At 41.2% G+C, this 25,219-nt stretch overlaps 1 protein-coding gene across 1 annotated transcript in view; it reads left to right on the forward strand.

Moving 5' to 3' along the window:
• Nucleotides 1-1,530: 1,530 nt before the first annotated feature.
• WDFY4 (WDFY family member 4) overlaps nt 1,531-25,219 on the forward strand; it is a 149,186-nt gene continuing 125,497 nt past the window's right edge. The window contains exons 1-11 of the mRNA XM_069796554.1: nt 1,531-1,712; nt 6,482-6,755; nt 13,136-13,250; nt 13,857-13,960; nt 15,413-15,559; nt 15,948-16,137; nt 17,248-17,437; nt 19,547-19,707; nt 20,040-20,492; nt 21,992-22,096; nt 24,671-24,861. Coding sequence (XP_069652655.1) covers nt 6,495-6,755; nt 13,136-13,250; nt 13,857-13,960; nt 15,413-15,559; nt 15,948-16,137; nt 17,248-17,437; nt 19,547-19,707; nt 20,040-20,492; nt 21,992-22,096; nt 24,671-24,861 — 1,917 coding nt within the window. The 5' untranslated portion in view covers nt 1,531-1,712; nt 6,482-6,494. The remainder of the gene's footprint in view (nt 1,713-6,481; nt 6,756-13,135; nt 13,251-13,856; nt 13,961-15,412; nt 15,560-15,947; nt 16,138-17,247; nt 17,438-19,546; nt 19,708-20,039; nt 20,493-21,991; nt 22,097-24,670; nt 24,862-25,219) is intronic.

Raw genomic sequence — 25,219 nt, forward strand, 5'->3', positions numbered from 1 at the left:
TAAACTGACACTAAAAGGGTGGAAATGGAGCACATTTAGGCTTGTTTCTGAGTTAGGAAAGGGAAAACAATGTTGGCTAGATTCCAGCTGGGAAAGTATTGTCCAATATGTAAACGGCCTAAAGCAGAAAAGTAGCGGATGTGTAGGCACAGCCTTTTGCAGGCTGTGTGAGCTTGCTCAGCCTGTGCTCAGAGCTGCCCAGGGGCCTCGCAGCCATGTTGGTGCAGCACTGAGCTCAGCCAGACCTGTGCGTGTCTCAGTGGAGCTCACTAAAGTGGCCAAATGTGACATTCACTGGAGCTACCCTGGGTGTGGGTAGCTCAGTGTGAACTTGCATCTGCTTGGAAAACACCCTGTAGATACTTAGTTTAGCTAATGCTTTCCGAAACCTGATCAACTTAAGGCTACTGTCTGTACAGATTAGAGTGCAGTATTTTCTTCAGGATTTTCCTCAGTATATTTCTCTTTGCAGCAAAGCTACAGAGCTCCTTAATTCCTGGTATAATCTGTAAGGGGGTGAACTAAACCCATGATTTTGCTGCTGCCTCTATTGTTGATCTTTCTTTCAATAAATACACTTCCACAGTAAGGGACGAGAACAATCCTCTGGGACTGCTCTGTGCCAGAAGCATTGCTGTATTGAGGTCCCTGCGGTATATAGGCAATTGCTGTCCTGTCTTATTACTTAACCCTATCGAACAGTGAAATCAGTCCTTTTTAAGACTTGCTGCTTCTACTTTCAGAAACATGAGCAGCCTCCAGTGCGGATACTGCCCTAGCTTAGCTGGAAGAGGAAATTAGTTTTTCTCCTGAATACTTTTTCAGGCATTTGAATGAAGTGGATGTTAACAGAAAACGGATGGCTTTAACCAGCTAGGTAGAATCCCCTCAGGTTTCAGTCACTGTAAGGCCATGATTCCCACTGATTCTCAAGGTCACCATACAATTCTCGCAGAGAAGCAGTTTAGGAAACACTTGAATTTCCTGTGGAGTTTAAACTCCACCTCCCCTTAAAAACCAATTATAAAGCCTTTCAGGTGTGTTATTAGGGAGAACAAAAAAGCAACTAGACAACTGAGAAGTAGTCTTCCACCAACCCCATAGCTAATCTAGGCTTTATTTTGTGAGTGAGCTTACAGTGCTTGTTTGCCTCTTGATCTGAGTAGCTGCCTTGACTGTTTTAGTAGAGAGGTCAAGGACTTACCCTTCACCTCAGCATTCAGATGTATTTATTTTAAGGAAACTGCATTTGAGGAAGGACTCCAACTGTTGCCTGTCTTTTGGGCACAGGTTGCACAGAGAGCATGAGCTTTGTAGTGATGTATTCTGTAGTAGTTCAGTAAACCTTAAATTTAAAAACAAAAAGAACACCCCCCCCCTTCTTTGTGAATATGGTATGGGGAGAAATATCTGGTTACTCTTGACCCAGGGAGAAGCATGCAATGCCTGCCAGGTTTGTGCATAAGCTGAATTGTTCTAAGTTGCTTTGGGAGCTTGGTGGGCCCCAAGCATGTGGTTCATTTGCTCTTCACTTCTGCTTTCCTCAGGAAATAAGTGCAGCAGCTAATCAGGTGATTAATAGTGGAAAGTTTAAAGAGCAGAGTGGGAGCTGCTGCATGCACCAAAATGCCTAGGAGGACAGAAGCAGTAATGGTCCCTTCTCTGGATGTGGTTATTGACTGCAACAGGAGCTGCCAAATCTAGGAGCCCAGGTATGTAAAGAGATCTGTTGTGAAAGAAAAAGGAACAGACTCTTAACTGTTGAAGGAAACTGCTGTATTATCTGCAACTGGTTTGTTGTAGTAGGATCATTTTCAAACAGAAAAGGTTTCAGTCAAAGTTGACCCTAAACTGCAGTACAAGGAGGAAAAAGGATCAGTGGTTTGCTTGTATCCTTTAATCTAGGGGTGGTAATAGGATTGCAGATGTAAGGGGAATATCTGTTGCTGCTGCTAGTGGAGACTTGTTGGATTTGGTTTAAATGCATATCCTTATCTAATGAGCTGTTGTGTTGAGATGATCAGGATTGCCCTGGTCTTGTTCCTTCGAGTTTGTTGCAACTATATTGTCTGTGAATCACCAGAAGCATTCTGTTTGCTCTTGAGATGGGGGCATTACTTCACCAAATCTCAAAAGCAAGTGCACCCCAAATCTCTGCTTCTCTCTTGGCTGCAGTAGGGGTATACACAAGTCAAAGAAACAGTTCCCAATTAGATATTTAGAAGCTACTTTTTAAAACAGAAAAAAAAAAAAAGAAGAGTGGATACATGAGGGAGAGCCTAAGTCAGTTTTATAGCTACTTTTGGATTGCATGGAGATGCTCTTCAAACAAAAATAAAGAGGAATGCAGTTAAGTGTTTGAAATAATGATTTGTGAGGTTGCACTGCAGAAATGCTTTGTCCAACTTAGATGTACTCAAAAAGTAAAAATATGCTTGGACAAATGAAGTCTGAGCGTAAATGAGTGCAACTCCTTTAGTAGTAAGAGTGTCACACCTTCTTGAAACAAGCTGAAACTGTATTTCTATTGCTGAAAAAATAGGGGCTGTGCCCTACTGAAATGGGACTTGTTCTTTGAACAGTATTCAACCTTCTCTAAGCTGACAAGTGTTTTAAAACCCCTCTGTTATTTGTATTTTGTCAGCTATTTGCATTTCAAGACACCAGCCAGGTTAGGCTCATGTTGTATAAATTGCTGTGCCAGAACTTAGGAAGAAAGAATACCTTCCCCTTAGAATTTACAATTAAATGGACCTGGCAAGGATGGGTAGGATATTGAATTTTGCAACTTGTTTTAATTCGTTGCAGTCCTCGTATTGTTCTGCAATAAATAGAGTGACATCAAATTATAAATCTTCTTGGTGGTGTTTTTAGGTTTGCCTCATGTAATATGTCAAGTATGATCATTAGACATAGAACTGATAGGTGTAGATAATTTAGGAAAGGCAGAGGGAGCTCAGGGAGGAAGAACCAAGGTGATTAGGAGGGACAGAGGTAAGGGAGTAGTAGATGGACAGCATCTGGCACAGTGTTCATTCTGAGGTACTGTCATTTCCTGTGAGCACAGAGTGGTGTGAGCCACAAAGGGGGAGTTTGTGATTGAATTGGGAGAGAACTATAATTTGTGAGATAAGGTGGTTCATGAAGGAAATAAGCAATGCTTTCTACTGCTTGGGGTTGTTATGGCATCAGACAACTTTCCTGGGGAGGTAGTGGAATCCCTGTTTTTAGCATTTAAAATGATTGACTGGCATGACTGTTTAATGAACAGATTTATCTTGGCTGCCCAGGAAAGCAAAGGCATATGAAGAGGTATCACACAGTGGATTTTTGGAGTGCTGTAAGCCATGTGTCTCTGATAGTCACCAGAATCCTGGGTTTTAATAGTCAAGAAAAGGCTATTAGGAGAAGGGATAGTTAAAGCAGTTAGTCCTAGTACTAGGTGTCTGATATTGAGTCTAAGATGCCTCTTGTCATCTGGACAGTTGGAGTAAACAAGAAGGCAAATTGTAGTCCTCATTTTGCTTTCATGTACTTTTGGAGATTAAAGATTTCCATGTACACCCAAATATCTGATATTTTTTGCAGATACTTACCATAAAAAGTGGACCAAACTATGAAATTTGGCATGAGACTTGATTGTGTTTTGGTCACCCATCTTGCCGTGAGACCCTTCTCTGATAATAAATGATTTTAAATGTATAAGTAAACTTCTTGATCTTGGTACAAATTGGGATTTTGTAGCTGTACAGGATCATTCTTTGGACTGCTGGGGGAGTTAACCCCAGATAAATATAATTAAGATGTCATTTAAAAAATCATGCTTGTTCAGCCAGTAAAGTTCTAGTATCAGCATTCTGCCCGTGCTTCTGCCATCTTTGGTCAGGCCTTTCTTCCCTTTTGTCTTACCAGTCTGAAAAGGCGTAGCTGCAATGCAGTGTGGTTTCACACAAGCTTAATTTAGAACAAAAGGGAAAATACATGAATAAGTTCCACTTCCTCTCTGTTACCTGACACTACTTTCTGAATGATAGCATCAAGTTTATTTGATATATTTTCACTTTCATGTCTTTTAAAATCTTAATTATTTAGACTTTACTTTTTGTATCATTGTGATATTTATAACTTACTAAAACTGAAATAAGCCATTAATTTACACTGAGGATAAGGACAAATTGTGGGATGTAGAAGACAGCCAACATACAAGATCTTTTCAAAATACCTAAGCTATCCTTAATACCAATGGACCCTGTGATATTGTGATTGGTCTAGAAGAATAATTATCCTCCAAGAGGAACAGAAAACACAAAAGATTTAGAAGTCCGAATGAAACTGTAGACACAAGAAAAGGCAGAGTGAGTTACTTGTTACTTAGCATTGATTTAGGTTTAGCAGAGTAGCTTCCAAGGTGAGAGATTTCCCTTAGGAAGAGAATGGTGCCATTTGGGATGCAAAAGCAGCCTCACTGAAAAAGTAACTCTGAACTATGCTCACTGAAGCCCCTAGAACAGTACCCAGGCTTTCTCAACACACTGTACAGCTTCACAATGACTCAAGTGGGCCAAAATCCCATACTAGGGTTAAGTATAACATATGACAAATGTACCTCCCACACAGTCATGAGGAACAGAGTCTTCCTGTTTACTCTGTGCAGACAGTGATAACACTTCTTCTGCTCAGAGGGCTGTGTTGTCTTAGCACAGATAATTAAGGGAAACAACAGCAGTGAAACACAAAATGTTGTTGTTGATGTAGGAAGTTCCAGATTGACATCCTTGGAGACTGGTCAAAATTTTGTAGCCTTCTATCTCCTAGCAAAGGACAGAGTATGGGCTGTGGTAGAATAAGTTACCCTCTGCTGTAGTGTGAAGGATCAGCATTTAGATCCAAGCATAGGTATCTGCTGGGACCATCACCTTGCTGCAGGTGATGTGGTGCACAGTGACAAGATAATGTCACCCTCTTCATCTCTGCAGTATGGAGCTACTGCGTGAGTGTGGAAGTGAAACTGGTTCGTCTGGCTTGGAGGGGGTAGGATGCAAGCAGTAAGCAAGCTGTGTAACTGATGGATGGTGAAGGAAGAGAATCCCAAATCTAGTAGTAGTGTTGGCTCCTAATTGCTAAACTAGTCTCATAATAGTCTTTTTAAAAAAAATTATTTTAAGGGGTGTATGTATTGGTAGTGCACATCTAACTCAGTTTTTTAGTTATGTTTGCTTTTTGGCATTTTTATTGACAAGCTAGAATTGCAATCAAAGAGACACTGTAGAGAAGGAACCTGTTGCCTAGAAATGGAGGTACATTGGTGATTTTCTTTGAGGGGGTGTAATGATATGTTAAAGATTCTTCTAGGGTCTTAAAAGACAATATATTTGGTAAGTAAAGTAATGAGCTACGTTCATCTTGGTGACAACTCCCCAGCTGCCTACCCACACTATGATAATTTATGTGTCATATTTTGAGTAGTCAGACGATATCCTAGACACCAATAAGCATTTGGCTGATTTTAATGGAAACTGGAGAAGCCTGATTTCCATTGGTGTAAGCATTGTCATTATGTAGGCTCTGGGTAGCAGGGTGAGCTCACAGAAGGCTATGGCAAAGGAGTAGGGTTGCTGTGGATTCAAAGCTGTGTCAGTGACCTCCCAGAAGACTATGGATGAAAACAGGGCTGTAAAGTAGATGAGAGGACTTGGAGTTGAGATGAAGATACCAGAAGGATTCCTCTACCTATAGTGCAAGATGGACCCATTGTAAGTTCAATTTGATGGAAATAAGGCTGCTAGAATCACTTTGCTTCTTCATTGAGGCATATCCATTTCAGTTTACAGGATCAGCAAAACAGGTAATGTTGTAGTAAAAATACCTATCTCTTGTACAGAGCTGTACATCTGCGCTGAATGTTGCTGCGGGTTTGGGCCAGCACACCCATGTGGGGAATCCTTGGCTTTTCCACACAGCTCCTTTTCTAGCCAGTGCTTCAACCTCACTCTAGGTGAGGAATGCATCAGAAATGTGCAGCTTAGTTTAGCATCCATACTCAGTGAAATGTGTAATCTGGCTCATGGGTAGTGCTCTTCTGTTGCAGATCTGATAATGGTAATAGTTATGACTTGTTTTACAATTGGGGTGGCTGAAGTATAGGGAGAGGATCTGGCTCAGTGGCAAAGCTGGAGCTGGAATCCAGATTTCCTGCATGGTTTACCAGTTTGTCCTGCCAAAGCCCAGATGAGTTGTGTAGGACATGTACACGTGTCTCATGGGAGAGAGCTTGTTCATATGATTGCAGGGTGGTAATGCTCTTGTCCAGGAGCAGAGTGCTTTGCCATCAGGATTGGAAAAGAGTCAGTGGCTGCCAGCATTTCCATACTTCTAAACTCCCCAGCTCCAGTAGTTAAAACTGTCAGTGTCTAGTTTCATGGGACAGTTGACTGGTAAGAGATGATGCTAACTGTAAATCACACAGTATCTTTAACTTCAGGTCTCATTTTAGCATGGACAAAGCAGCTGAACTCACGTGGCAGTGGGAGGATTCACCTGGCAAAACAGAACAGCAAGAGCAAAGCCCTGATGATGGAGACAAAGCAGAAGTGCCAGGACAGCCTGCACACAGCAAGGACAAGCCACCCCAGAGCCATACCCTCCAGTGGGAGACTCTAGGCAGACAATTTGTAGAGTATGAGCAGGTGGCTCAATTTCTTATCCCAGAGGAGCAACAGAGAAGGCTGCTTGACTTTCTTCCCCCCTTCTTAAAGGTTTGTTCTCCTTGTTGCCTTTGATGAAGATGCCAAGGCTGTGAATTTGAGTTTCTGTTGCTCTGTGTGTTCTGTAGTCACCCTAACTGCCAGTGGAGTTAATTGGAATGTGATCCTTTTGTCTAGGTGATAATTACTTTTATTCTATTGGAAGCCCGGGGAAACAGTTGCTTGTCCTCCTTTCATCTAACTAACCTGCTATGTTAGCATGAGAAAAGTATCTGGGGGAGCACTGATTTACTTTCATGAATGGCTAAATTCTGTTCCTGGAGTCAAGGGATACGTTGATGAGACAGGCATGTTTCAGAGTACCCTGTGAAGTGGTCACTTCATGTCTGCCTCATCTATTTTATTACTTAGTGGGGGGCTGAGCACAGTTTCAGTCTGGGAAAATGTGGTTGTGGCATGCAGCCACCTAGGGGAAATGCAGGGGTACAGTCTTAAGAGGGAATTTGGGGCTTAATGACAGTGCTGATGTCTAATTTTAGTGCTTCAGAGAGGAGTTGTGTTATAGACAGGGAAACTGTGGCATGAGGAGAGGAAGGTCGCACTGTAGGTGAGGGACACAGCTGAGAATGAGAACATTTTAGCTAGCTGCCCTCGCCCATGCCCTAGACCTTCCATCAGCCAACTATTTCTGAGATGGCTATATTGAAAGGTGAAGCTGGAAGAGCTCTGTGATGAATAGGAGCCTTATGGGTTGGTTTTGTTTGCTGGAGTTTGTGAAATGTACAGGGAACTGTCTGAGTGGACCATATAGCAACAGAATGGCAGAGCTTATACTGAGAGGAGGAGAAAACCTGGCCTATCTTTAAATGTACTGTGGCCATGTTGTAGTACAGAAGAATTGTTTTTCTCTTGAATTACCTTGGGTATCTCTGGGTATTGAATCTGTGTTTTTACACTCTCACTATGTAAGTCTTTCAGAAAGAAAATAAAAGCTTGGTTTTGGTGAAACTATGTTTTAATGATATCGTATTTCAGCCATCTGTACTTGTGAGTTTTCAGTGTTCTTGAGTGACCAAACTCAGATCCATCTGTTCCCTACCTAGCTGAGTTGATTTTCTAATAAGTCGTCGGTGAGTAGGTGAGAAAAAAAATAATGTTAAAGACATGGTCACTCTGTTTATATGGAAGCATTGTGGGACATAAAAAGGGATACTCTGTAGTGAGAGGGACATTTTGAACTGCGTGTACAGGGAAATCACTGTGCTCAGGGCTATGAAATCTTTGGTGTCCATGACAGTAAAGCAGGATTAACTTCCAGATGGTCATAAACATTTCACTCAGCTAGATGGAGCATGAACCTGTGAAGCTTGTAAGTCCCGGTGCAGAGCAGGACTTTGAAACCACTGTAGATGTTGGTGTCAGTTATCAGCACTGAATTAGGTCACTCATTGGTGTTAGTGTGATGCAAACAATTGAGTTGCAGGTAGGATCTGGTGATGCCTATGGTGAAGAGTTTGCTGTGTTTAAGTACAAGCTTGCCCTGGTCCAAGGCAGTGCAGACAAAATGAATGGAAGGGTCTGAAAAGGCAGTGAGTGTATAGCCTGGAGTCTCAGAAGCAGCCTTCTCATTTAATCTAAATGGCCCTACAGATATTTTATGATTACTGAACAAAGCTTTGACTTTTCAACACTTCCTCTCAACTTCTGGATTTGTTTGCATTGAAGAGTCTCCCTCCTGAACCAAAGGCTATATTTGAGCAGAAGAGCTGTTTCTCTGCATATGTGGCTGTCACTGGAAACGTGTCACTCTCTCTCTGCATAGGGCACAACATGTGCTGGGGCAGGCTTGGCTCTCTTGGGAGCTCACCACAGCTTTATCAGGTCACAAAAATTCTGGCTTTGCAAAGGGGCAGCATTCCTTCCTCAGCCTTCAAAGAATGCTCTTCCAAGTCAGATCAGGATTGGTGATCTGACAGTTTTCTGTAGAGGAGCACCTTCTTATTCCATGGATCTGCTTTTTAAATGGTGTGCTGAAAATTGCACTGTTCTTTTTTTGAGACAGCACAGCAACAAGATACAACCTTTTTGCTTGGAGCAAGAGCTACCTATTCTGCTTTTCCTAGAGCTGTTTTCAGACCTCCTGTCTTCCTTCTTCTTGAAGCTCCATGGAAAACATACATCCATAATGTTTTGAGGGTATAAATTCATCACAACAAAGATAGGCTTTGCTGTGGAAGATAGCCTCTCCAAACTGCTCCCTCCCCCTCTTGTAAGCAATGTATTGCAGGCTTTTTGTGAAAATCTGCTGAGGTTTTCCTGCCTCAAATTTACAATGAAATTGAAATTCCCAGATCTCAAGGTTTCTGAGTTCTGTTGTGGCTTTAAATTTTGAATACCATATAGTGAACATGAAGAAAGCAAGTCTTGGTGAGAAGAGATTATGTAGAACAACTTCAGATTTGCTGATCATTAACAAAGTATGAATAGCAAGAATGCTTTCCATGTGAAGGTCATTTTTTTGGAGTGAAATTTTCAAAGGACTGAGGAAGTTGTTACTGAACAAAGATGATGAAAGCTATAAAGTCTAGAAGTCTGAGGAATTAAAAATTGGACAGCAAAGCAGGAAATTGCTTATTTATCATGACACATGAGAAATAAACTTTAGTACTGGAGGGTCAAAGGACAGCTATTCCACAGGAGGCAAGCTGAGTATGGCTAAGGAACTGGTCATGTTATGCATATGCACACCCACCATGTGTTTCCCTTCTGTAGGACTGAACTTCATATGCTTTAGGGTTGTAGAAAGTGATTTTCTGAATTACAATAATGCTTGCAAAGATGGAATTTTAAATTCCTAAAGGATATTTTGGCTACAGAATATATTCAGAATGGAGATGTGCATTTCTCATTAGCTTAACACTTGATTTTGTGCCCTAAGAGAGATTCTTCCCCTTCACTTTCCTTAGATGTATCTGTGGAGCTTTGCAGTTCTTTGTTGGCATTTAGGTTCAGATGTGTGGCTAGAGTATTTTGGCATTGCATCATTGATTGAGGAGTACATTGTAGAGGATCTGGCCTTTTAGCTTCGAGTCCTGATGTCCTTCCCCATGTGACTTTTACTCCCTTCACGTACCAGCCTTCTGCTTTGTACTAAGCCCCTGGGCTGGCTTGGGGAAACGCATGTCAGTTTGACTTGTACATGTTATGAAGTTCTTACAGAAACTACCTTGCTTCCTCCTGTTTAACAGCGGACTCTGCATAAATCTACTCTCTCCTTGGAGGTTTTTCATCTCTTGCTTTTCCTTTCCTTGTTTGATCAAGCAGATGCCAGTGCATCTCTGTCTTTTTGTCTTAGAGTGCTTTAGCTCTTACTCAGTTGGTTGGAGAGAGGGGGCACTAACCAGGAGCCACCTGGGGTGTGGAGACTCATTACTCACTGATATGCTTTGATGTAGAAGCAAAAGCTGTAGGAGGAAAATGTTAGCCATCTGCTTGTGATTCAGGCCTAGGCTGGGAGTAATTTTAATGTGCCCTCTGTATCTTCCCTCTTGGTGCCTCAGAAAGTATCAGAATGTTCTATTACATGTCTGGCTTTTGAGCTAGCATCTCTCCATGAAGCATGGAATAGGAAGGACAGATGGCAACATCAGACACAGGGAACTTGTGGCAGAACCTTAAACATGTAGAAACAGGCTTAAGAGGAAGAAAGAAAATCAGATTACATTGATACCATATTATCTGAGTTTCCCCTGAAGGCAGACATCCTGGAATGGAGTCAGTTTGATACTCTTCCAGATACAGATCTTTTATAGGCTCAAAGATGAATATGGAACTGATTAGGTCTGTTCTTAAAAGAGAATGTAGTCTAGAGATTGGTGTCTGACCCACAGGAAGATCACCTGTAAAATCAAATCAGAACATTAGAGGCCTGGTCTGTAGTGAAATGGACTGGCTAAATATTTGCATAATGATAGCATTTCTATGAACCTTTGATTACTGCTCTCTGCTGCATATGGTCTGAACTTCTAAAATTTATCCTGCTCTTTCTATTAGCAGAAGAGTGAGTATAACAAGTCCTTTCTGAAGTGTTCAGAGGATGTTCCTCTCTGAGGCAGAGGGGCAGGAATCTATCACTACTTTCTTCTGAAAAAGGGTTTAACTTAATGACAACTATTGTGTATTCTTAAGTAGCTGTGGGCTTCTTGTCAAGTAGCTGTGGGCTTCTTGTCACTGTGTTTGCCCAGCTTGCTTCTGTTCTTTACAGGTCTTCCCTCACTTCTACATCAGAAGTAGAGAAGTTGGTGGCTCTTGCTCCTGCAACTAAGGGTCTCTGAAAATCATTTATGGTCAAAATCTGAAAAAACTAGCTTGTTGTTTTAATATTGTTGATTGTTTGAAAATTAATTGATAAGCACACTGTGTGATTGCATGTCACACTTTTGTAGCCTAGAAAAAAGAGTTGGGTGCAGGTCCAGAGGTCAATGCAGTAAAATGAAGTAAAAAGTAGGTTCTTGCCTGATTGCCGACAGACAACTGGCAGTTTGTGGGGAAAGAAATAGCTTGTCCACAAGCTGCCATCAGCAAAGAAAGAACAAGTGATTGAAATCAATGGTAGGGAAGGAAATATGTTCATAGAGGATCTTCTTTCACAAAGAGTTGCACTGATTTTTTTGGCAGACTGTTATGGGGTGTCTGCTCCAAATTATTTTAGGAGAACAGGTGTCTTTTTTTTATCTTCCTTTCATCATCTGGTCTTACAGCTTGATTTTTCTGAGCTTTTAGAAGGGGGTAACTTTTCTAAAGAAAATTTTCAAGGTTACTGGGGACAGAAGTGTCGCAGCCTGCTATTTAGAGGTGAACGCTGCACTATTGCTGTGTGTAGAGTTGAATGTTCTATATAAAAGTAATGGTACCTGATTCTTGGAGGCCAGTTGAGTGCAATAGTATTAGTCTAGTCTGGAATATTTTTTTATTGCTTTTGATTTTTTTTTTCCCCAAAGTCAAGGCTAAGAAACATTTGAGAGGGGATCTGTTTGTCAGACTCAGAGCAGGGAAACCTCAAGTCTTGCTGTTGTTACTCTTGTCAGTTTTGCATTCAATTGCTTGTCTATTCTTGAACAAGTAATTTACAAACTTACTTATAAATTGTTTATAAACTTGTCTATAAATTTGTTTTCCTTGGCTAGCTATGCATTTAGGACTATACTTTCCTATTTAGGGGTGCTTCTTATAGCATAGGAAATGTTTAGAAATCCTGATCTGGTAAACCCTTACTGTCATCATCTCAGCATTTTAAAAGTGCATCTTCTCCTATATTAACACCGATCTGTACTCATGATGTAAGTTGTCTTGTAATGTTGTAAATTCCTAGCCAGACAGGGTTGTCAGTCCAGGCCTGGCAGCTTACATCTTAATCTCATATGCAGATGGGTTAGGCAAATCATATTGCTGCAAAACACATCCGGTGCCTTTTGGGCTAGAATATTGCTGGGTTTTTAGCTCCTTTTGCCATGTTTTCTTTTATTTCCTTAGTTTGCAACAAAGATTATTTCTGTCTGGCAAGAAATGCTGATTTAATGAGCCTTACTTTCCTCCCCAAATAGAGTAGAATTGAAAGGCAGAAACATTATGAATGTATTAAAACCACCACCACCAAAAACCACGCCCCCCCACTTCTCCCCCCCCCGAAGGCTTTTGCTTGTTTGTTCATTCTGTGATTTTTATAAATTTATTGACTTGAAATAAATACTTCGGTTTCAGGTGAATCTTGGCCAGTATACTGCTACTTGGGAGCAGTAGTCCTGTATTAGCATGATTTCTTCTTGACAGATCTGCTACAAATCCTCCATGAGAGCAGCAGTTCCAATCCCATTTCAGTCTCTAAGCAGCTGAGACTGTGCAATGACTGGCTGAACAGAGAAAATACAATTTTTATTTTTATTTTTTATTCAACTGAAAATCAGGTTTTGTTTATGACGATAGTTTTGGGGAGACCAGTTTTTGGAGAAGGATTTACTTTTACTGAAAAATTCTTAGGCAACTGTAGCTGTAACTTCTTCAGGGTACAGGGTGTTTATATTGTTTTTCGAAAGGGACTAGCATGCTTTTTGATACAAATAATTAGTGACACAGGGGCTATGACAAACATTTACATTGTTTTCATTGTATTCAATGGAGAAAATAATGTAAATGCTCTCTAGTAGGTGCTTTACGTGATTCTAAAGCTAGTTCCAGGTTGAATTCTGTATCTGTAGTGTCAGGCTCTTGCCTGCCTGGCAAATACTGCTTAATGGACTATACTGGCTGGGGAGGGAATCTTGCAGGGGAATGTTAGCTTTATGTTTTTTTATTTATATGTATTAGTACTTGTCAATCTACCAAAGACCTGCTGTATCAGAAAGACTTAACATGTTGTTACACTTGGATTTCAGGCCTGGGAACAGTCTGCTGGAGCAATTGTATTCCCCAACATTCAGCTGTTAGCCAGTGAGGTTTCCAAGCTTCTGACAAAAGAAATTAAGAGGAATCTCAATGGCAAACCTGCAGGTAATGATCCCATACTATATCCACTGGATCCACTTATTCTGGATACGTGCTGTCATTCAGCTTGTCCTCTGTGCTTACCATGAGGGAAATGAAGGGGGAGCAGGAAAGTGCTAAGTGTAGCAAGCCAGATCTTTTAGTAGGTGTGAGCTAGCACTGGTTTTGGATGATTGCACTGAAGATCTGGCCTTGTATGCTGTGCTGACCTTGTTTTTGGAACTTTCATAGCTAGAAATGTGTAATACTGCAGCTATGCAGTAAAAGAGTAGGCTACACACTATTTCTCGGAGCTTTCTTTAATGAGAAGAGTTGCTAGCTATGCATGGCTTTCCTGGTGGCTGTTGTACATTCTTCTCACTGGTCAGCTGGCAGACTTCATGAACTGAGCTGGTATTCCCAGTGAAGCTTGTCAGTTTGAAACATGTAGTTTACATGAACTGACCTGAGCCTGATGCTGGATCAAAATCCTTTTATGTCCTTCTATTCACTTCAGTGGACTCCTGGAGGTACTGTAATTTTGTTAAATTTGTCAGCTCTGTTAAGAAAGGATCAATGCAGCATTTCCATCTTTCATTAAGAAATTAAAGTTTAATGTTTTTGTGGTAACAGAGGAAGCTCGTCTGGCTTTGGAGCAATTGCTACAACAGAAAGGGGAAGCAGAAAATGGCCGTTTGCTCCTGAAATCAGTGTATGTGCTCTCACAGACTGACTTGGTAAGAGAAATGACTACAAAGTGGTTTGGTGTTTTTTTTTGTCTGTTTTGTCTTTTTTTGGTTTTTTTTTCCTTTTTATTTCAGAGAAGCTGGGTAGCCACCCCAACAGTGGAACACCTAAGTCTCATGAAGTTTGCGTTATCCCCAACGCTTTGTGCTTCAGCATACCCAGAGTATACAGTTACATAGAGGACACACCACCAGGTTTATAGTCCAGGCTTTTCTAAAGAGGGAAGTAAGCCTTTGTGCTTTCAGATACCCTTTTTGTTTTGATCATCAGGCAGCTGTTTTTTCTAGTGTTCCTCTGATTTATCTCTTTTTTTTTTTTCCCCATTGTGTATCACTGCTCTTCAACCTTTGTTGCTCCAGCTTGCATATCAAAAAGATGACTAGTAAGGATCTGTCTGTCTGGTAATGCAGTTGTTGGATTTTCCATACTGATAGCCTCTCATTTTGAAGCGTTTCAAAGCATTTCGCAAACTCTACTTGTACAACCATCCCGAATGCAGACTGGCATCAGCAGTACAGCCTGCTGATGGGCATCAGGGCTGTGTTTATCCCTGACATTGAGCTGAGCAGTTTGTCTCATCCTTATTCAGATACATGAAAATAAAATCTTACTGTCAGCTTCTAGTGGGCATGTTCTGTGTCATAAGGAGCTCTGTAAAATTATATATAGTTAGTCACAGCATGAAGTTCCTGATGAGGTTTGTGTTTTTCACAGATTTAAGACATTGCTATTTTTTGTAGCACACACACTCACAAAACTTCATATCACAAACCTCACTCTTCTGTTTAATTTGCTGCTGATTTTTGTTTTGATTATTGTGTGCCAAGCAGGCACACTGGGACTTCTCTAAGTTGTACACAGCCGTAGTGAAGATGGAAAGGAACTAAGTGTTGAGAAACATTGTGGAGAAACAGTGTCTCTTGCATTTATAAAAGCTATAATTAGAAGTGTGTGTGCAGTTATCTAATGTGTTACAAAAGCAAAGGCATTATCGTTAAATTGCTGCTATGCTGGCTTAAGGAGGGAATGGAGAATTTATGCTTTTAACATACCAGGTCTCTATAGCTGCAGGGTGTCCTGTGAACTAATGATAAAGGGGGCTCTGTCTGCCCCTGGACTTAATTTTAGGTGCTAGTTAGTTTGCAGTTTGTGTGCTTTATCGACTATAGGTCTCCTTATGCAGGACATAGTAAGTATCTCTGTCAAAGCTGTTGTTCAGCTGGAGTGAGAAGTCTGGGAACAGCTACAGCAACACACTGTCAGTGTGTTTACTTCTGCGAAGTGGATTTCTACAGCCATGCTGTATAATTGCCATGCTTGTGTGCCCTAGAACACTTGTAAGGATTGGCTCTTTCATCTGCCATGACTACACTCAGTGTGTAGAAACACAAGGAGACTGTGGTCACCTTCTGGAGAGGCTGATTTTTATATTCCTTACTTAGAGGACTATGTGGAACATCATTGGATCTGGCCTTCCAGCTGCTCTGATGCAGTGCCTGTACCTTTTCTTTACTTTTCCTCTGAAGAAAACCAGTGATGATGGAGAGGCAAGTGAGGATGACACCCAAACTCAGGAAATGCTTGTTAAGGTGAGATGTGCTTCTGGGAGTTCATTTGCCCTGAGTATTCACATGTTCACTTAGGCTTTTAGCTGGTGATTGATTCAAACTGCCAAAAAAAGGAGTAAATATGGACTGAAAACCATTGAACAAGCATCAGGAGCAGTATAAAACAATCTGAGATGATGCCACTATTCTCTTTTTTGTTGTTGTTGAACAAAACAACATGACTTTGTAAGTAGGAAAAAATCCTTTAAGACTATCCTAGTGGTATTTTTACTTGTTCATTTCTCTCCATCCTTTCTCCTGGCATTAGTATCAAACTGTAACACCCCTCCCCCTCCCCCAGTGGATTTTTCTTCATCTCCCAGATATTTGTAGAGGTCATTATTGTAGCTGATGTTTGTTTCCTTTTCAGATAATGCTTAACATGTACAGAGAGGAACAAGGTGTAGAGGAACTTCTGGCAGCTGATAAGCTTCAGTCATTAATCATAGCAACTGCTTCCCTCTGGGACCAGTGTAGCCACTCGTGGAAAGTACCTACAGGCCGTGTGCTGAGAACAATTTCAAAGGCTCAGACCAAAACCAGCATTGTGTACCTGCAAGGTTTGGTTTAGTAATTTGGTTTCTCCTTTCCTCATGGCTCCACTGAGAATGAATTCTCAAGACAAGTGTCCCTAGGATAGATTTTTATCTCTACATCATCTGGTAGTCAGTCAACTGCAAAACATGGGCTCTTGGCTTTCTAGACAGGAGATTTATTTAGTTCTGATAGCTATCTGGAAACTGAAGTTTTTTCTACACAAGAAATAATATTACAGGCAAGAGCCAATCCCATCTGATCACATTAATGTAGGCTAAGACAAGGTGTATTAAGGGTTTTTTTGAGTTGTGTGACTCAATGTGTGAGCCTAAGGCTCATGCACACTCTAAAAACAAGGTTGAGGGCACTGCCAGAGGAACAGTATCTTTTGGGACAACATCATTTCTTCCTAGGCTTTGTTAGAGTAACCAATTTTTTTGTTATTAAGAAAACATGAGTCTCAATTTCTTAGAAGGAAAAAAAAAGTTTTGGAATCCACACTTTACTGTCAGTATTCCTTATCATGGAGTAACCGCATATAGGTATTTTTATTTTTTAAAATAAAAATTTGGCTTCCTGGGTGAGAATGAAAGACTGAGGACTAATAGTTCTAAGAGTAGCGAACTGTTTGGACGTTTTGAAGCTGTCCTGGAAGGACTGGCCATCAGATTAGACAAGAGAACTAGGCTTCATTGCTGTGTATGTATATACCCCATTACAAATGCCTCATTGAGCAAAGAATTAATCTGTGAATGCTGCAGACTGTGTGATTGACTTAGTACAAGACAATTAAATATGTCAGCCTCCACTTACTTTGTACTCAGACAGCTGGATTCACTTTATGTGAATTTTGGTGAGTGGGTGGGTTGGAAGTTTATACTTCTGACACTGAATCAGCTTCTGGGGTTTAAGCAAAGAAATGCATGCATACTTTAAAACCAGTAATGTTCTTCATGTAGCCTCTGAGATGAGTGGTGATGTTCATATACCCTCTTTTTTCTTTCTAGAAAAAGAGTTAACTGACTCTTATTTTGCTAGGAAAGAACTTTTCGAACTTGTTCCATTTTTGTTAGTAACTTTGAACTTGTTTGACCGTCAGTTCTTAAATACCTGCTACATTTTTGTTCCCACAGCTGTGGACTGCATTAAAATAGCTATTCAGAATCTCTTTAAACTGGCTGATACCCTACCTGCTTGTGATGTGTGTGAAGCTGCTAGTATTGTCTTGTGCTTTGTGAAAGATTCCTATCCCATATCATCAGCTTTATTAACAGAGTTTGAAGATAATGATGGCTACCAACTCCTGCTAAAAATTTTACTCAGGTAAGTAGAGAGGTTTTTAGTGGGCTTCTAGAGCATAGTAAAACTTTATTTTCAGAATGCATAGTGATCTGTTTTAAAACATGTAGGTAATCCTGCATGGATGCAAAGCCAGTAATAAAGACCCTGATATGGGGTCTTTCACTGCTATTTTACAAAGGGAAGCAGCACCTAACTTCTACTGAAACCATAATGGAAATGAATGGTAGGAGAAGTTAGTCTACAGGTGGGATAGGGACTTACCAAACACAAGACAAAGATTCTTCATCAATTAGTATTAGAGGGGATGTAGATCAAAGATATCTGTCTCAGTTAAGGTTAACTCTTGATCCAGGAATGCAATCAGCTAGGGAGGGAAACCTGATCTCCTTGCTGTGCAGAAAATAAACAAACCAACCCACCCAAACTTATACCTGAAATGGTTATGTTCTTCAGAACTGAGATGAATATGAACATATCGGGACAAATCCCCACTAGTTATCCTAATCAAAAATACAAAGTAGAATCTTTGACTCTCCTTGTCTCCTTGCATTGTCTAACCAGGCTCTGAGTTTGCTATGTCAAAACAGTACATTTTACCACTTCCCAAGAAGTACTTAGGAGCTTTGTTCTGGTTTTCTTTAATATCATATGAAGAGAGCATTTCCAGATCTTCTCAATCTATTGTTGTTTCCATTCTGACTTTGCCTTCTCTTGTACTTCTCCAACACTTGCAAGAACTTTGGTCCCTGACCAATACGTTAGACTGAGAGGGGGTATTTTGTAATTTGGATCTAGAAGATTGTAATTTGAATCATGAACGAAAAGATATCTGTAAGTGAGTATTTCTGATGATTTTTGGGTGGCACAAAATTATTAACCTACAGTTGGAGAAAGTTTTGTCTGTTTTCTAGCAGTGTTTTCTTTAGTTACCATAGATTATCTAGCTTTCCCTTATAAATAAGCTGTGTTGAGATGTATATTTCTGATGAAATTCTATCCCTATAAGGACAGAAACACCTGATCTTTATCAGTAGAGGCTATGACTGCCCCCATCCTTTTTAACTGATGTAACTAGGCTGGAGAGACAGGAATAGCATACAGGTGCTCAGGGCCTCAGATTAGTCTCCCTTCCCAGAGTATACTGGCAGAAAGGGATAGACAGAGAGCAGCTTTCCTGAATGTTTTGTGTGACCAGGTTTCCTCTCCTCTGATGTTTGGAGTTTCTTTTTCAGGTAAAAAGAATCTTGCTAATCACATTCTTTCCTGCTGAAATGAATACTAGCATTTGCCTGTCCTCCCCCTGCCCCCCTCCTCCCCCCCCCCCCTTTTTTTTTTTCAGATTAAACCAGAACATATTTGTTTCGGTTTTCTTCTGAGATTTTCCTAACTTCCAGTATCACTCTATTGCTCTGTTGCTAACCCATGCCCAGATGCTGCAGTTTTCCTTGAGAATTGACCCTTCTAAGCAGTAGAGAACAGGATAACATGATAAGCAGCTCTCTGCCCTTTGACAGACTCTCACTTCAGTCTAAACTATGGCAAATCTGGAGTTACAGTTCAAACTATTTCCTTACGTAAGAGAGACATGCCATCTTCATGTCTGATTCACAAAGCTCAGGCAATACAATATTTTTCCTTTCCTAAGGGCTGAGATTTTTTTCTGTTATTTATCTCAGCGAGTGCCTTACCTTGCCAACCATATGCCTACCTTTCAATGTGAAGTGTCTGTTTTAAGTTTTGTGAGAGTTCAAAAAATTAAATTTTTACTCCCCAAAACAGGCATTCTTCTGGAGAGAATTACTTTTTTTTTTTTTAAAGTACACATAACTGGATGAAATTCCAACATTTATCTTCCTTTTCTTCAGAAGAATCTTACAGTGTCACTTCAGTTTTCTTCTTCTTCAGTTTGTAAGTTTTGTTCTGATTCAGAAGGTGCCACCATGATGTGGAGTTACTGTTTGTAAGATGGTTAAACAAGTCACAGAAATAAGACAAAAAGACAGTAAAATAGGCTGGGGAAGAGCAGGGAGTAAAATGGGTAGCTCCTATGTGCTCAGTACCTGGTGATATATCCAAAATATTTGTATTACTAAGGCATGAATATGTGACTGTCCCAAGTTTTGTTCCTAGATGTGAGGGCTTGCAGCAAAATGAAGGAGACCCCTATCTGGATGAGATCTTGGACATGCTGACTTGTCTTACAACCTGTGGAAAAACTGAACTGAAAGTTTCTGGCAATATTGTACACCCACAATTACCACACTTCGATTTCGAACGGACACGGTCTTCTGGTACAGTATATATATGTGGCTACATAGGCAGGTCATAGAAAAAATGAAGGTCTATTCATTACATGTCTTAAGATGGGGGAAGGAGTATGAAATGGCATCTTCTGATCTATGTGCTTAATGCTGCAGGAGCCTTAATGCTACCTACACCAAACTGAACTGACTATGTCAGCTGTAGGGTCTGATCCAAGGTTGAGAACGTACCTTCCAATCACATCCATTGTGTCTGTGACTCCTATTTCCACTCTCAGACATGACTTAACATTATAGTTATGGTGCTTGCAGTCTTAAATAGCATTGATGTAAAAGTGATCTCACCTGGTTTTATCCTACAGGAATGACAGTGAAAAACCTCCAGGCTTTTCAGGTGTTGCAGTCCATTTTCCAGAAAAGTAATGATCAGTACCTGTGCGGAAGAGTCTTGGCAGCAATTGGTACCATATGGGCCTGGGACACAGTAAACTTCTTTCTTCTGGAATGGACACTACAACCTATCAACCAGTTTACTGATATAATCCATTTCAAACCACACCCAGTCCAAGTCCAGTTCTTCAGACTGGTGGAGTCCATAGTGCTAGACCTCTCCTATGTCCCTCATGAAATTTTGAAGAAGGTTCAGTATTTGATAAAGGAAAACATAGCACCATTCTGCACATTAACAGCTCTTCGGTGCCTTCTCAACATGACCAGGAAGGACCTGTTATTCAGTGACATATTCCGTGACTCTGGGCTCTTAGGCCTACTGCTGGCACTTTTGAGGAAGCAAGCCAAGATCCTAAGGAAGTCAGGTACAAATTAATGTCATTCATAATGACTGCTGAAGTAGGCAGATCAACAGGAATGAATTAATCTCTTTCTACAGTCAATTTATAAATTTTATATACTGAGTAGCTAGATTTTGTCTGTAAGCCAACTGGCTTAAGTTTATGACATACTAAGTTGAGTCCTCCCTGAAATCTTAGCTGTTTATCATCCTATTCACTAGCATAAACAGTTCTGGGCTATTCTTCACCAGTGTACAATGAATTATTCTGGAGGGTATCATTCAGCCCACACTTTTAAACAGGTCTCAATTTGGGGTTCTCTAGGATGCCAGCTTGAGACTAGAGGGAGAAAGAGTTTTCTGCAGTGCTTAGTTCCTCTGAAAATAACACTTAATCCTGAGGACTGATGATGGAAAGCAGTTTCTTGAATTTTGGCCATATATTACCCACAATTACTACCACCTATTGTCATCTATAGTTATGTCCTATTATGAAAACAAAAAGATAATAGTCCTGGTTTGGTAATTGTGGGGTACAGCCGACTTAGGGGACAGACTCACATATTTAGAAGTTTATAACTGCTATTTTAAAGAAAGAAAAATGCATTATAACGTCTTCTGTGCTGTATGATTTGGGAAATGCCTTTAAATTTCAGTGCAATAGTTGTTTAATAAAGGAGGAGGGACCCAAAGAACTAGGTATAACTTCTGATGCAGCAAGCACAATTGAATTATTTGTACACATTTATTCCAAGCAACAGAAGGAACATGAATTGCAACATTAGTTCCAGAGTGCAGACATCCATTACCTGCAAGGACACTTAGATATGCATTCTTGATGTCAGAGAACTAGAGTTCTATACAAGAGTACTTTTTATAGAATGAGTGATTGAATGGCTGTGTAATTTGTAAATTTAGACACACAGATGAAGAGGGACAGGTGGGAAGACACTGTCTGAAGTGATCACTACTTCCCTCTTCTGGTTTCCAGAAATTTAGCCTGCAAACTTCAAGAATTTTAGATCTAAAAATAACCTACCTGACACTGTCTGATCTTGGAAATGTTTGCCTTTGAACATGCAGGGGGTTTCTACTCTTCACTTTTAGTTTAGGTATTTAAGTACTCCCTGTTGCTGTAATATTTTACCACTTTATAGCTCATAATCTGTAATGTTCTTTTATCTGTGTGTATTCCTACCAGGTATCACTAAACAGGTAACTCTACATCAGTTGGGAAGTGGAAACACCACTATTACCAGTATTGCCTATAGTTATACAGGAGATCTGGGCTGCAGAGCATAGAATCAGACCTGTGTTTCCCAGTCCCAGACTAGACCCTGATGACTAGGCAATGCCCTGTCTGTATTTTGTTGCTCATTTTGGGGTTCAAGTACCTTGTAAGTAATATTTAAGAGAAAACTGGAATTTGCTGGAGAACTAGTTTTCCTTTTTGGTTTAATATATTTTAGCTACAGTTAACCATGTCTTATATAAATTGTATTATGACTTTTAATATACTGACAGCTGGAACCCATCTGCCTGGTCTGGAAGAAGGCACTGAGAAGGAATTAAATGCTGTAATGCTGAAGATGGTGGCTGCCCTTACAGTGAGGTCTGTGAGGAACACTGGTAAGAAATGACATATGACTGCATTACCTTTGTGATATTTGGTGGTAAGTGGCCATGATGCCTCTTAAGGAGCACCAACAAATCTTCCGACTTTTGTGCTTCAGTGAGAAGTGGAGGACAAAAGCTAGAAGTGTAGGGATAACAGTGTCACACCAGGAAGAAATGTGGCAAAGATATTATCATTCTGCATAATGAGCCTTATCCCAGTAGTCACCCTGTTTCCCTCATCCATGTGGATACTCCTGAAGTGTTTACATAGAAAACACAAACTTACCTTGTGGAAAACAAGACTGTGTGTGTAAGTTTTGTGTATTGTTTGTTCATCCAGATTTTCTTCCATGGTATCTATTACTTGAAATCTTGATGGGATCAGATGCATGCTGAGTAACTAACGCTCTGTTGTGGTTTAAGCCCAGCCGGTAGAAGCTGCTCACTCATTCCCCCCAGCCCTCCCAGCCCTGGTGTGATGAGGAGGAGAAAATATAAAGAAATGCTTGTGAGTTGAGATAAGGACAGGGAGGGATCACTCATCACTTACGGTCACAGGCAAAAGGCAGGCTCAACTTGGGGAAAAAACAAAATCAATTTAATTTACTACAAATCAAATCAAAATAAGGATAATGAGAAGTAAAACTCAAATCTTAAAAGACCTTCCCCCCAACCCTCCAGTGGCTCAACTCCACTCCTGGTTTTCTCTACCTCCTCCCCCCGGGATGGGAGTTATGGTCAGGTCAGTTCATCACACGTTGTCTCTGCCGCTCCTTCCTCCTCAGGGGGAGGAGTCCTCACTCTTCCCCTGCTACAGCATGGGGTCCCTCCCACAGGAGACAGTCCTTCATAAACTTCTCCAACATGGGTCCTTTCTGTGGGCTGATTTTCAGTCACAGACTGCTCCAGCGCGGGTTTTCCCGTAGAGTCCTGGTCATCTTTGGGGGCATCCACCTGCTCCAGCATGGGCTCATCCCCAGGCTGCAGGTGGGCATCTGCTCCCCCACTCACCTCCATGGGCGTTGGGGGACAACCTGCCATCTCACCACAGGCTGCAGGGGCATCACCTCCTCCAGCGCACCTCCTCCCCCTCCTTCTTCACTGACCTTGCTGTCTGCAGAGGTGTTTCTTTCACATTCCAATCTCCTACCCCTTTGCAGGTTCCCCTTCTTAACTCTGTTCTCCCAGAGGCGCTACCACCGTCACTGATGGGCTTGGCCTTGGCCAGAGGCAGGTCCGACTTGAAGCCCGGGAAGCTTCTAGCAGCTTCTCACAGGAGCCACCCCTGTAGCCCTTCCCCTGCTACCAAAACCCCACCACACAAACCCAAAACACACTCATACATTTAGTATTGGTGTACCTAAAAGGTGTATGTGTGGGGAATCTTGTGGAACATAGTAATATAGAAGTTAACTCTTCTGAATACTGGAATCCATGTTTGCAGCATCTTACACAGCACAAATATATTGTCACAAACTATCAAACAGTCCCCTTCATAAACTGAAGAGATGTTTAAGCTGAAAACTAATAAGGTGTCTTTTCATTCATTGTTGTATTGGAAAGCAGGCTTGAGAGATGGGCCTGTGCAAACCTCATGAAGTTCAACAAGGCCAAGTGCAAGGTCCTGCACATGGGTCAGGGCAATCCCAAGTGCACATACAGCCTGGGCAGAGAATGGGTTGAGAGCAGCCCAGAGGAGAAGGACTTGGGGGTGTTGGTTGATGAGAAGCTCAACATGACCTGGCAATGTGCATTTGCAGCCCAGAAAGCCAATCGTATCCTGGGCTGCATCAAAAGAAGTGTGACCAGCAGGTTGAGGGATGTGATTCTCCCCCTCTACTCCACTCTTGTGAGACCCCACCTGGAGTACTGTGTTCAGCTCTGGGGCCCCCAACATAAGAAGGGCGTGGACCTGTTGGAGCAAGTCCAGAAGAGGGCCATGAAGATGATCAAGGGGCTGGAGCACCTTTCCTATGAAGACAGGCTGAGAGAGTTGGGGTTCTTCAGCCCGGAGAAGAGAAGGCTTTGGGGAGACCTTATAATGGCTTTCCACTATCTAAAGGGGGCCTACAGGAAAGCTGGAGAGGTATTTTTTACAAGGGCATGTAGTGATAAGACAAGGGGTGATGGCTTTGAACTGAAAGAGGGTAGATTTAGATTAGAGGTAAGGAAGAAATTCTTCACTGTGAGGGTGGTGAGGCACTGGAACAGGTTGCCCAGAGAAGTTGCAGATGCCCCATCCCTGGAAGTGTTCAAGGCCAGGTTGGATGGGGCTTTGAGCAACCTGGTTTAGCGGAAGGTGTCCCTGCCCATGGCAGGGGGGTTGGAACTAGATGATCTTTAAGGTCCCTTCCAACCCAAACCATTCTATGATTCTGTGATTAGAAACCATCGTCATCCAGTCATTTTATCCCTACTTGTTCTTGTGCCACTCAGTTTGTGTTGTCTGTAGCTTAAACAGCTCTTCTTGCCTCTCCTGCTATATTTGTAGAAACGCGGCACTTCATACCAACACTGAAAATCTGCCTGTGAAAACTACAAGTAAAGCATAGTTTAAGTAACAAATGATACCGTATTTGTCCCCAGTTGTTCTGAAGGACTATGGAATGGTGCCATATATCAAGATATTTTTGGATGATGAGTGCTACAGGAGTGCTACTCTCAGCATCTTGGAGCAGCTATCAGTCATCAATTATGAAGAATATATGAGCATTATCATTGGGGCCCTCTGTTCTTCTACTCAAGGGGAACTACATCTGAAACTTGATCTGCTGAAGGTAATTAATGTGGCTTCCCACTTGGTTGTTGTTTTCTTGGAAACTGCTTGGTTTGTGGCAAATTGCTCTTAATCTCACCCCTAGCACTGTATTTTTCCAAGAAGGTAAGTGCAGAAGAAAAAAGAGCCATGGGCCAGTTTTTGATTCTGATAAATTGGGCACTTTGATTTTTAGTGATGTGTCTGTGGTCAACACCTTCACCCAGTATCAGATTGTGAAGTAATTTGAAGACTTAAATAGTAATGCAGAATGGAGAAATGGAAATGGCAAAGGTCACAGTTGTATGAGCAGTTCTATGTAACGTGACAGAGAAAGGAGAGACAAATGTGAATGAAAGTGGAGGAGATGTGGAGGGAGG

The sequence above is a fragment of the Haliaeetus albicilla genome, chromosome 11 (genome assembly GCF_947461875.1).
Source record: "Haliaeetus albicilla chromosome 11, bHalAlb1.1, whole genome shotgun sequence".
Lineage (NCBI taxonomy): Eukaryota > Metazoa > Chordata > Aves > Accipitriformes > Accipitridae > Haliaeetus > Haliaeetus albicilla.